Source organism: Ylistrum balloti, unplaced genomic scaffold (assembly GCF_031769215.1).
Source record: "Ylistrum balloti isolate Yb309-2 unplaced genomic scaffold, AGI_CSIRO_Ybal_v1 Utg369806, whole genome shotgun sequence".
NCBI lineage: Eukaryota > Metazoa > Mollusca > Bivalvia > Pectinida > Pectinidae > Ylistrum > Ylistrum balloti.
Window position 1 is genome coordinate 791357 of NW_026781981.1, and position 13941 is coordinate 805297.

General features: G+C 34.6%; 1 protein-coding gene across 1 annotated transcript; it reads left to right on the plus strand.

Moving 5' to 3' along the window:
• Positions 1 to 467: 467 nt before the first annotated feature.
• On the plus strand, positions 468 to 12151 carry LOC132544693 (U-scoloptoxin(11)-Ssd3a-like). The gene is made up of 4 exons (XM_060208327.1): positions 468 to 636; positions 7882 to 8071; positions 9448 to 9662; positions 11639 to 12151. The coding sequence occupies exons 1-4, from the start codon at positions 526 to 528 to the stop codon at positions 11807 to 11809; spliced, it is 687 nt and encodes a 228-aa protein (XP_060064310.1). The 5' UTR covers positions 468 to 525; the 3' UTR covers positions 11810 to 12151.
• The last annotated feature ends 1790 nt before the right edge of the window (positions 12152 to 13941 follow it).

Sequence of the window (13941 nt, forward strand, 5' to 3'; positions counted from 1 at the left end):
TGTGAAGTTACTCAGTCTTCGTGTCATTTAAAGGAGGGCCACTTTCACCCCTCCTTACTGACTCACTGACCGAGTTTAATTAACACGGGATTTCTCACTCAATGATTAATGATTTTATCTTTTATAAATAAAGGATGGAACACGATATTGTTTTTCAAATGTTTCGAAGATCAAACCAAAATTACCTCTTAATACAATACATGAAAACGGGCATTTAAAGCTCGGTTTGAAATTAAAAGAATTTCTGTCAAGTAATCACATTTGACAGATAATTAAATGCAGGTCTGTAACTTCAATGCAAATAATTCGCCATCGTCCCACCCCCTTCACCAACCAATAGGCGGGGATTAATTTATTCCGCCCAGAGTGATTATAACGCCCCCACGCGGTAATCAGCCGAAACAGATCAGAGGGACCAATAGGTGGCCGGAAGTCGTGGTATATAAAAGGTGTATTTGTTATTTGGCAGAAGTGTGTCACTTAACATCACAACATATCTTCGTATACCAACTAAACATTGTAAGTATGCAGTGCTTGTTTGGGGCCCTAGTGGTTATATACGGTTTCTGCCCTGGCCTGATAGCGGGAAATATCAACCAAGCGTTCGACGTCTCCAAATTCCTGAATCCATGGAAGGTAAGGTTGCTATACGGCTTTTTCTTACTTTTCTATATCATCTGTAATTGTGGAGTAGGAATTAATAACTTTATTAGACATATTTCAGTTGTATGTGCAGCAGTTGCGGGTTGTATTTAGTCAAACATTACAGCGTTCTCCTTAATCTATACAAAATAAACACATGTTACGTTTGTTTTCTATGTACATATGAAGAATTTCTTACAAAGATTGACGTACGCCTAGAGCCGTTTTATACGAAAAATTTGTATGTTTCTTAAATAAACTGCGTTAATTCTATAAGCTTTTTTTTCAAACCAGGATTCGGTGGTTAAAATCAGTAAAAAGAGTGTAAATAGATGGATTCGTGTCAGTTTTTTGTCCATGATATTTGTAGAGATGGAAATTTGATTTATTGTATATGTTTAGTGTTTTTATTGTAACAACTAGAGCGCTGCTTGATACTCTCATCTATTCCCAATTTTACAAACTATAATGATAATGTCGAGTGTCGTTAGTTGTCATGGTTACCATCTGTAGTGGGAGTTTGTTTTTGTGCGGGATTCTCAGTAATAGATATTGCAGTAGTTATAACTGATTACCGTGACAAGTCGAGAGCTTCATGCCAGAATCAACAATTTATGGATCAAAACAACCTTACCGTAGGGTAAACTCTGCATCATGAAGTTTTGTGATTTCTGGTCGTTTTCCGAAATCTCTTTATAACTTGCTGAATGCTAGTATTTCATTGTACGATTTTCCAATACTGATTCTATATTCGTTGGCGATCAAATATGTTCGGGATTTCGACCATCCGTGAAAATCCCAATTCAAAATAGCATTTACCTATATCATGTTTTCAATGCTTTCCCCTGATTTATGTGTTACGTGTCTTCTTGTTCGTTTGATCGCGTTCATTGTCCATTAAAAACGATACACAAGGGCTGAAATACCCAACCTCTTGAAGCTTTCATTGTATGTTATACTAGATCAATGTATGTTATACTAGATCAATGTATGTTATACCAGGTCAATGTATGTTATACCAGGTCAATGTATGTTATATTAGATCAATGTATGTTATACCAGGTCAATGTATGTTATACTAGATCAATGTATGTTATACTAGATCAATGTATGTTATACCAGATCAATGTATGTTATACCAGGTCAATGTATGTTATACTAGATCAATGTATGTTATACCAGATCAATGTATGTTATACCAGGTCAATGTATGTTATACTAGATCAATGTATGTTATACTAGATCAATGTATGTTATACCAGGTCAGTGTATGTTATACTAGATCAATGTATGTTATACCAGGTCAATGTATGTTACACTGGATCAATGTATGTTATACTAGATCAATGTATGTTATACTAGATCAATGTATGTTATACTAGATCAATGTATGTTATACCAGGTCAATGTATGTTATACTAGATCAATGTTTGTTATACCAGGTCAATGTATGTTATGCTAGATCAATGTATGTTATACTGGATCAATGTATGTTTACTAGATCAATGTATGTTATACCAGGTCAATGTATGTTATACTAGATCAATGTATGTTACACTGGATCAATGTATGTTATACTGGATCAATGTATGTTATACTGGATCAATGTATGTTATACTAGATCAATGTATGTTATACCAGATCAATGTATGTTATACCAGGTCAATGTATGTTATACTAGATCAATGTATGTTATACTATATCAATGTATGTTATACCAGGTCAATGTATGTTATACTGGATCAATGTATGTTATACTAGATCAATGTATGTTATACCAGGTCAATGTATGTTATACTAGATCAATGTATGTTATACTGGATCAATGTATGTTATACTAGATCAATGTATGTTATACCAGGTCAATGTATGTTATACTAGATCAATGTATGTTATACTATATCAATGTATGTTATACCAGGTCAATGTATGTTATACTGGATCAATGTATGTTATACTAGATCAATGTATGTTATACCAGGTCAATGTATGTTATACTAGATCAATGTATGTTATACCAGGTCAGTATGTTATACTAGATCAATGTATGTTATACTGGATCAATGTATGTTATACTAGATCAATGTATGTTATACCAGGTCAATGTATGTTATACCAGGTCAATGTATGTTAAACTAGATCAATGTATGTTATACCAGGTCAATGTATGTTATACCAGGTCAATGTATGTTATACTAGATCAATGTATGTTATACCAGGTCAATGTATGTTATGCTAGATCAATGTATGTTATACTAGATCAATGTATGTTATACCAGGTCAATGTATGTTATACTAGATCAATGTATGTTATACCAGGTCAGTGTATGTTATACTAGATCAATGTATGTTATACTGGATCAATGTATGTTATACTAGATCAATGTATGTTATACCAGGTCAACGTATGTTATACCAGGTCAATGTATGTTACACTGGATCAATGTATGTTATACTAGATCAATGTATGTTAAACTAGATCAATGTATGTTATACCAGGTCAATGTATGTTATACCAGGTCAATGTATGTTATACTAGATCAATGTATGTTATACCAGGTCAATGTATGTTATGCTAGATCAATGTATGTTATACCAGGTCAATGTATGTTATACTATATCGATGTATATATTATACTAGATCAATGTATATCCTACTAGATTAAGTGATGTTATGCTATATTTGGTCTTGGAGACAAGATTGTGTCTGTGTTCACCAACTACTTAGCCTTTGCATGTTTATATTGCCCGTAATTTACAAGGACTACATAGACTTATTGCAAGTAGCCTAAATGTTTACAAACGAGAAGGTTTTATATGTTTCGGAAAAGGCAGTGAATGTACAGAACAATACCCCTGTGTAAAGTACATATAAACTTATCCATGACGTTTGGCACGAGCGCAAATTGACCGGAAGCTGTTCAATATGTGACGTCACCGTATTACCGTATTACGTTACCCTTGAAACAGGATTGGTGTTGGCAAATGGAAGAATGATAGGATCCCCTTCACATGATAAACTTGTATATTTGTTGATATATGCTTAAAGTGATAGATTCCATACTTATTGCGATATCTTTGGTGAGAAATGATTTAAATCACTATATCTGGAAAGTCCCCGTGACACTAGATGGAAGTTAAATTAGTATCAAAAACGGCCAATATCGGACTGCATCGTCTACCAGGCATGGCGGACACGTAGATTATCGATGTACAAAAACGAACTCAGAGTCATTTTAATCCTCCATCAAAGTTCTAAAAATATCATCAGAAAAGAGATTAATTTGCTCCAGGTGAATAGTGGATATTGTCGGCCGTATCAGTGATGGGTTGCTATGGTTTAAAGAACAGAACATTTCCGTTTATTTGTCAGATGAACACGTTTGATGAATGATCTTATATTTGTATGCAATTTAAGGACACCAGGGGTCACATATCTCTAGCAACAAAAACAGCATACAAAGCTTTACCTTCCGGTAACAGGTACTTAGCACACCGGATGTGATGTCATTCGGCCATTCATGAATTAAGGAAGAGGTTGATTGTAGGCTAAACCGCAGATGATGTACAAATATACAAGCTCAAATGAGAAAACCAGCACGTAGTATGATTATCACTAGTTTGGAACGCTTTACTTACTGACAAATAAATAATAAGTAATGAAGACAGGTGTAAATAAAAACAGTCATGCATTTCTTTGTGTTCGGATGTGGTCGGTATGGATAGACTCCTGACCGCTCTGTGAACAGTCAGACTCATTCTAATGCGAGCTGTCCTTGGAGTACATGTAGCTGGTGCCTACCGTACCGAATAACATGCGAGAACCCCCACGTATGATATCTGAAGCCACTGAGAAGTAATATCAGCTGAGAAATTCAAAACACGCCGAGTAGGGATCGAACCATGCCCCTCGGATCGTCTCCTCGGGATGTTAGTCAGTTGGCTTAGCTATAGCGTCCCCTTCGGAACACAAGTATTCCAATGAGCAAGGAGTTGTAAAATAAGGAAAAGTGCTGAGATGATAAAAGGGATTAAAATAGAAATAAAGTTTAGCGATAAACAAAGGAAGGGGAGAGAGCGGGAGCGTAAGAGGTATACACAAGTGGTTATTATATATTTCACGAGTATGACAGAATAATCATATATATTTCACGAGTATGACAGAATATCTATATATTTCACGAGTATGACAGAATAATCATATATATTTCACGAGAATCATATACATTTCACGAGTATGACAGAATATCTATACATTTCACGAGTATGACAGAACAATCATATACATTTTACGAGTATGACAGAATAATCATATACATTTCACGAGTATGGCATACTATTTATATATATTCACGGGTCATACGAGTATAAAATATTGATGATAGTAAATAAGAATCCGTTAAATGTTCTTTTTATTACATTTTTAAAGGAAAAACAAATTAAAAAAGAATATCTAAACTAAAAACAAAGCAGATGTTCAAAACCGTTCAGGAAAGATAAAGCCATCAAATAGTTTGACATTACATTTAATACTTCAATGTAACGGTACTCCTTTGTAATACCTCAGTTAACGACTCACGCCATTTCAAGATTCTTGAAAAAATCATTGTTTCAAATAAGAAATAATTTCGATCTTTTCTCTTTTGTTGTTTGTGTCAGTATTTTGAAAAATGATAACGTTTGTTCTTCTAGAAAATGATTACTGCAATATTAGTTTGTATAGATATAAATGTTGTGAATTATATTCGCGAAAGAATGATGGTGAGAAAAGAGCCTGGATTGGATTACCTGCCTTAATTACAACTGTTCTCCGCTAGATTTTTCTCGTTGAAATTTTCGAAGCGAAGTTTACCGGAAACCAGAAAACTACGACAGGCAATCCAGTCCACCAACCGTCCTAATTATATTTTGTACTCTAGAGATACATATCCACATACAGTGACATCAGTGATAATTGACGGTAATTTGGCTGTAATATTGGCACATTTCCTCCTCAAAAATGCAAATGTTACTGTTAACGCTGATCGTCGGCATACAAAACAAAGTGTATTGTGGCTCTTAAGGAACGACAACTCTGGTAGAGATCGGTTATACTAAACAAGACTGCGCCATTTTGAATGGGTTGCTTTATTTGGTATCGAATCATTTTATCCATTTCGGTGTTAAGATTCAATTGTTTTATTTACGAAAAATCACTATATATATATATACTAAAGGACAGAAAATGTGAAGAGAAACAGAGTCAAAGAGAGGGATATCAGCAGACAGACACAGTTAAAGAGACAGAAGTAGTTAGAAGTCATAGGTCAGTAATTCAGACACTGAGTACTAAATAAGTAAGAGATGAGTAATTATGAAACACTATACCGTGGTCATATGGTATTAATATAAATACAATTGTGTAAAAAAACAATCTTTTCGTATATTAGGGATTCATTTCGCGTGCTCTTCACGTGACGTACAAAAGAAAACGTGAAAATTTTAATCACGAACCGAAGCGTGAGTTTAGCAAAACAAAATATTGTCTAGTCAAATAGGCGCGCATGGGATAATACGTTATTAGACATGTCTAAAAGTCTGTATCATTAAGCTGTAAACGAAATATAAGCTGTGCACTCAACACCAATCTGTCTATCACATTAATGGTCTGTTATCCAGTGAATACGCCCTTGTAATATTTTGACGTTTATGTCACAACTGTAATATTATATACACTCGAGTGTTTACCATTGCCTCGCAAATTGAAAATCGATTGTGATGATATGGACATTATTGTTGCGTCATTAATTGAAAATGGCGCAACCAATGGGGTGCCTTCGTTTTATTTTGTCTTTCACTTTTTTGGAAAGATTGAGACATCTCAAATTTTACCTTTTCTGACATTTTAATAAGAAGTATTTCAAATTTGTTTGTTTTCATTTCAAACGAGATAACATGTCTCGCAAAAACAAAACTTCAAAGGCTCGTTTGATGAATTCAATTATAAAAAGAAAACTCATTTTAAGATCCTCTGTGATATTCTTCGCGTAATTCTTTCAAGGCCACACGGAAACAGTTCAATCAGTGTACCTGTACGATTCAGCCTGCGATAAACCAAGCGCCTACAGTACGTTAGCTACGGTATTTTCGATCATCAAGTATGCTGATTATCAAACTATGGACACACATTTGAGACACAATTACACTTACATGTCATTACGTGGCCATTAGAGGGACTGTATGGAGTCTTAATGAGTCCTGAGTGCTGTGGGGCTGTATACAGATGGACAGATGGCTGCCATCCAACCAACACGATACTTCACATCATATGATATAGATGTAATCCATACATTTTGCAGGCAGATTATTGATTATGAAACTAAGTAGCCATCAGGGGTTCGCATTTGGAATGGTTACATGTTACAAATATCAAGTCCATAATACCAGATTTTAACGCTAATCTGCTGATAGCGGTTAAGTTTACATTAATTTGACAAATTGTTTCCATTCTCTGAAAACCAATACAGACCGTTTCACGGTCAGTGAAGTTTGGTTGATTGTAAAAAAACTACGCAAACAAATTTAGCTTTGAAAGAGCCTTGTAAATTCAGCACATAAATTTGCGTGTCTCATAGTCAATAATCTATTGTTATTTAACAGTACAAAGTCGAGGTACATTGCATTGCTGTGGGGATGCAGCAACACCTTACAGGCCAAATATCAATAAACTTAACAAATACATGTGTCCGCTTCAATGCCTCCATTTTATTCTCACCCCGGTTAACTCTAATTAAAGAAATCGTACCGGAACACCTAGTCCGGAAAATAGTCAAAACCTATATGCAAAACAAACAGATCCGGATCAGCCTGATAGTAATACATTACGACATTTCTTACATGATAGTATCATAACTAGGAAAGAAAGAGGTAAAAAAATATTTCAAGATAATCGATAAAGTCAGTCCTCCTTCCGACCCGCCAAATTCAAACCAACGCTTGTGTGTATCTTCCACTTAAATGCTGCTTTAACATGTATTAAATACATGTTGACTTTGGAGATCAAGCAATTTATACACACCAGTTAAAAACCTGTCATCTCCGTTGTCAGTTGGCCTCTAACATATTTGTTTTTAATACTTGTGACCAATGTGTTTTGCTCGAACTCGCTTAATATGTCCAATTTTCATTCCCATTTTTCTAACATTAAATCGTATTGATACTACGTATTTTTGTTTAATATCACTCATTTATGTATTTCAGGGATCAGACATACCAGAATGTACTGAGCTCGACAAACCTTGTGACATAGCTATTGGTCTGATACAGAACGGTAGTTTGTCAAAAATAACGACGGAAGAAGAGATGTGCGCATGTCCAGGAACAAACAAGTGTCCCAGGGGTTGGGAAACGGACCTAAGGAAGTCCAGACGAATGGAACTCCAATCCTCAGGTACACCGTAAAGACAACTATACAACAAGAATACATAACTGCAACCGAGTTTATCTAAGTGACATTCAATCAATACCACGCCCACCAAACTTAGCGAGAACGATGGCGAGGTGGTTAACAAGGCCCTATTTATAGTTGTTCACGCAGGTGTAGCACATAATTTGATGTCAAGCAATACTTCCATGACCTGTAAGGTATACCTCGAGTCGTGAAAGTGTTAACAATGATGCCATTTAGTTAAAGTCGTTTGCTGATTGGACGATACAAGAATGTAATTCAGTCCTAAACTTACAGTAAATCGAAGGCCGGCCTGTATCATGTTATCTGTTTTGTTCTTTGTAATACGAAATGTCGCCATAAAAGATGATTTCTAAAATTTCAGGAAACTCAAACTTGAAACCTTAATATTCGAACAACACCTATTTAATGTATTATATATATGTATATCCGCATAAAGAGGTATGGCGTGACCCGACAGATTCGATTTAAGTTCGATCTGACGAACAGTATAATATTTATAAGTATCTAAGCATAGACGGTAACATAGTACTGCCACGTTAGTTAAATTTTCATGGAGTCTCAAATTCAATCCCAGCTACTGACGTCAAAATGTTATTGATGTATAATTTTTCAATACGCATTTTAATTAACTATTTTTTTGTTGAGTGTCGGTTAGCTTACTCATATAATCATTGATTAATTGTTACTTTATTATTCATACGCATTGCGTCAATTACTGGCCAAAACCCGAATACAACAAATGAGTTGCCTGGTAATGCTAGTGACATAGAGCCCTACTTGATGGTTTTGGCGATATGGTAGAATGTCATCTCAGTGTTCAATGTATCTTCAGAATTATAAAAAGTTACTTATTAAGGAGTAATCCAGCGATTTAATTAATGTGTGTTTTTGTCTATTTTTGTACATTACCGAGCTTTAATCGAAATATCGTCAACGACAAACACGTTTAACACACCACTTTCCGGACGTACATGTTCTATATTTAGACACGGTTACTCCGAATGCACGTTTATGGTCATGTATTTCTAGGTCAACCGAGACGATGAACTGAAATAGATGCACCGTCACGATAAAGCGCCATACCTCTTTTGTTGATATCTTGTTTAGAATTATCTTTTAATCACTAAGATTTTTGTAGAAAAAATTGAACAGGACAAGTTGAAAGTAATTAGTCTGAATCCAGTTGTTTCAATGGTTTCAAAATGTAATTCACATGTGCAATAAATCGACTTTTTTTGTTTTATGTAATACAAAAGTTTCGATGTTACCAAAATGACTGCAGCGTAAGATAAGACGAGTTTTAGCAGTACCTGTATCCATATTTACATGTTAATACATACTGTCCTTTTTTCTAGGTTCTGAAGCCCTCATCCAATTCAACTACTGCGAAGATATCCCCGAACTTCCGGTCTGTCTTGGTACCGAAATTGCTCTGAAAACTCTCGAGATTGGTCTTTACCCAGAAGAGATTTTAGAAAACAAATGTCGTTGTCCAAACGGTCGACATCTTTTGCTGAAGAAGAGTCAACTGGTTTACCGTAGACGATACCAGGACTATGTGTGTAGTATGGTGAGTGATATGATTACCGTGCTCGGGGTATAGCTTGGAAATTAATGTAGTAGTGAAGTATTTAATGTCCTGCAGGTTCTATTGCACTTTCCCTATATTCTACATGTAATATGATCACATTGATGTTTCATCAACATGTTGATATAATATCGTTAAGAGCCGAGTGACAGAACAAAATGCGACCACTTCTGTATTGCAGACAAGACCGCATTTCTGACATATCATAAATGTCAATGACAGTTTTGATTTTTTAATTTTCATAGTAATTCTGCGTTTTCTATTTGCCAAAAAGAACACATGAAACAATCTTAAAAAGTCGTATAGCATGCTACAAGAGCATTGTAAGCCTGATGTTTCCATAAATAGATTTATTTGGAACTTATTCGGAATACCTCTAACTTTATCAGCTTAAGATGCTTATGCTAACCAAAGAACAATGACTGCTTCTTCATCGAGAAACAAACGGACGGGGTTGACTATGCCAATACATAACAGTCAGTTATGACAGTAGTGATACAATTTACAGTGTTTGACGAATTATGGAATCTTCTCCAAGCAAGGAAGTGCAAGGATAACATAGAATTAAGACGGAGCTAAATTATCAAATTTCTATCTCGGGATGGTAAATCAATTTCCTTGTTGAAAGGAGTTGTCCTCTAACTATTTCAAAATTCAATTACTTATCAGTGTTTTCCCTCCAAGATTAGAACCATAATTACCTGCTGCAAGGTTGATAAAATCGCGGATTGACCTCATAAACAATCTGTAATTGTACATGGTATATCACAAACGTTCATTATTTGAATGACGCCTCCCGGTATTTTGTTAAAGTTGATAAAATATCGACATGTTTAGAAAATTTGAACAATGTAGTTGATCATCAATCTTGCATAACGTGGAATGTAAACAAACTTGGTTGTACTGCAGGGGAAATCTCGCTCTTGAGTAGATAAATGAAAACTACAAAGCCTTAAAAGTGTGTAATATTTACTGCATGTAACTTAAGTAAGTATTATTACTGAACGGCCTGAATATAAACATAAAAAATAGGATTCATTCCGCGTTTAAAGTTGTATACATGGGTGTTATATTTGCATTGCTGACGTCATCATCTTAGACATTCAAAGCCGAAGTATTATTTTCTGTTAGAGTTACCCCCCTTACATCAAGTAACCTTCACTCAATTTTATTGAATTGAAGAAAGATATGAAAATAGACTTACAGATTAAGTCCGTATATCGAAAAATATGTTGTGGGAAAATGAAATTTACGCTATGATACAAATAAATATACATGGAGAAAGGTTTCCAAAATATTTTATATCAAAATCACAAAACAGTGAAGGAATCAGTTTATTTATATGTTATGTGTTAAGGCAGATGTCAGTTCTAAGCATCATTATAATTTCCCCTTTAAGTTTCTAAGATATGGTGATGTTCCGGTTACACACATCATTTGTTACATACTTTCACGAGTTTGACAGAGGGGTTACGGTATAGAATCAAGCCAGATTAAAGTAATTGACGAGTTGCATATTAAAATATTACTACATACTGCCGGTGATCACTGCCATACCATTATGTATCACAAGGCGGATTCATTGGTTAACTAGTTTTTATAATATTCCTGATATGTCACCATGGAAAACGCGGACATGTTGTTACTTCAACTCTATTTTCCTCTAGTACAATAAACGTTGATACTTAAGCTATTGACTTAATCTCGATTAAAAAAAATGTATTTTAGTGAATATGTACTAAATGATGGAAAATAAGCAACCAAAAACGAGAACTATGAAAGAACTAAAACACTGTTTTTGTGTCCAATATGCATTATACGATGTAGTTATGCTGGTCTTAATGAATCTAGACTGTCAACTAACATGACACGAATATCATTATGGATAAATTAATGACGGGCAATTATATATGATGTTTTACTACTTCGTTTTCAACCAATCACTGCTTTTCTTACAGGCGGAGTGCGACGTCAGCAACAGTCAAGAGTGCTTCCACTCCAGGAGAACCGGATTTGGTGTCTATACCACTACCGTACACTGCCGATGTGGAAACGGATTCGATTGTGTAACAGACAGACGCTCTGCAAACGGACGACAAGACATATATGGCCGTTGTGAAGAGATGTGAGGCAGACCAAGAGTACAGAATGTCTAATTATCTAAGTGAATTAAACATTTTTAGTGTGCTCATTTGGTCCCGGTAACAACCGAATAAGTATCCTTGTTGTAAATATCACGATATAACATTCTCCTTTGGACACTGTGTGTGATGGCAATCATTTTGACTCGTCTGCTTTAAAAAATATATATATATATATATTTATGTATATGAAAAGGAGACCAGTTTGATTTCACAGAACGTTTTTCATCATACATCCGTGACGTAACTTGCTAAAATGATCGTTTGATATATATATATATATGTACATGTAAGGGCCTTTCATAAAAGTTGCTTTTTCATTACTTTAAAAATTGTACACTTTCATTATCTTAATAAAGCATATATGAAACTGTAATGAGTCACTCTGTGATTAGATTGCTGGTTTTGTAGTAATAATGGAAAGTTTTCCAAATCCATTTGAGGAAAATGCGTTTTCCTAAGCCAGACTTATTTAATCGAACAGAGACAGCTAACAAAGACAATTCTTACTCTAGTTTTTCAATTTAACTTTTATATTCAGCTATGATGTGTTGTCTTCAAACGCTAAATATTAAGCATTTCATCACAATAGACTTTAGTGAATTTGAATTCGAGTACATTACTCAATCTTTTTCACTAGTTGCAGACTTAGAAACATCATGATATAATTTTAAGTAGAATGGATTACATTTTATACTTCAATAAGCACCACGACTGTGACCGTAAGGGGGTACCTCAATGTGTTTGCTACTACGAATTAATTGATTCCCACTACGTAATATTCGGACATAGTTCAAATGCTGAGATCTCGGAGGTACGGGAGACACAGCATGCTGTAGATTTCCGTGATATAAAAACAGTTCATGCTATGGTTTTTAATGTGTTTTTATTTCGTCTTGATTCATACTATAGTGACACGGCGTTTTGATTTACATTTGTATTTTTTGTCTCGTTGTTGTCCGATTCCCACTTTCCCGTTGTGATGTTGTACCTTACCCAGTGATGACATTTCATGACGTCAACTTTTTTAAACCGTTATCGTTGTTCCTTCTCCCCTCGATTCTCATTTCAAATTGGCATTTTAATAAATCCAATTCTTAAATTGTTTAAAGAAATCATTTCACAATTTTGTAGCCAATCGAAAGCGATTTAACAAATAATGACGTCATTTTGTTTGTTACTGAATGAAAACAAAACGTTTCATCTATACATATTTTAGATTTGGATAAGATTCCATTTCTCATTTAATAGAAAAAACCTCTACATTTGTGGGTATAGCTTGTTATTAATCATTAGGGATACTCGAAACCTTAGTATTGAACACTTTTGCACCAACATACCTGAAGTCTAACTGTGTGTGGTACTGATTGGGCAAGTTTTAGTGATCACTACACAGTATATAACACGAAAAAGACAAGGATACAAGAAATCATACGGAATTAATACCACTCGATACCGATGTTACAAACATTTTGACAATTTTTAACAGTGATTTAGATTCAGCCTACTGGGATCTTCCTGAAGTTAAATCTCCACGGGAAATAATATGATAACAATTAGATTTAGAGATGAACGTGTTTGATGCTCGTTAGTTTGCCTGTTGGTTTCATTGTTGTATGCTTTGTTCTTTTTTGAGAACGTGAAATTACTTGGATCGATATTTCAAACGTCGTTGAAGCAGAAGACGCGTACTCTTCCGAAACACCAGGTCTTATTCTCCTTATATTTTTCAAGACTCTTCATGTAAATCGTTTGTACATATGTTTTCCTAGGTTTCTTAAATTTGAATCTGGACCATGATGGTGTTGCCATGTTCATATTTTCTTTCTCCTTTTTTTAATCACTATAAACAAGCTTTGAAATATAAAGGTTAAAGATTTATTCAAACCTCTGGGCCACTGGTACATCAATACTGTACATGAACATTTAATCATAATAGCATAATGCATAGAGAGTGATTATCTTGTCACATAGACAATAGATATGATATTTAACATAGATATAACATAGTAATCAAAGGGTTCCGAGGTTGTAAAGCGTTAAAAGTAATTTTCTCTAGCGCATGAAATTCTTTATATTTTCGGACATTTAACTACTAAAAAACCATACTGGTTGTGAGA

Coding starts and splice junctions, on each gene's coding strand:
- LOC132544693 (XM_060208327.1), top strand. CDS start 526: ATGCAGTGCTTGTTTGGGGCCCTAGTGGTTATATACGGTTTCTGCCCT. Junction 637..7,881: donor AATTCCTGAATCCATGGAAG/GTAAGGTTGCTA, acceptor TATGTATTTCAG/GGATCAGACATACCAGAATG. Junction 9,663..11,638: donor AGGACTATGTGTGTAGTATG/GTGAGTGATATG, acceptor CTTTTCTTACAG/GCGGAGTGCGACGTCAGCAA.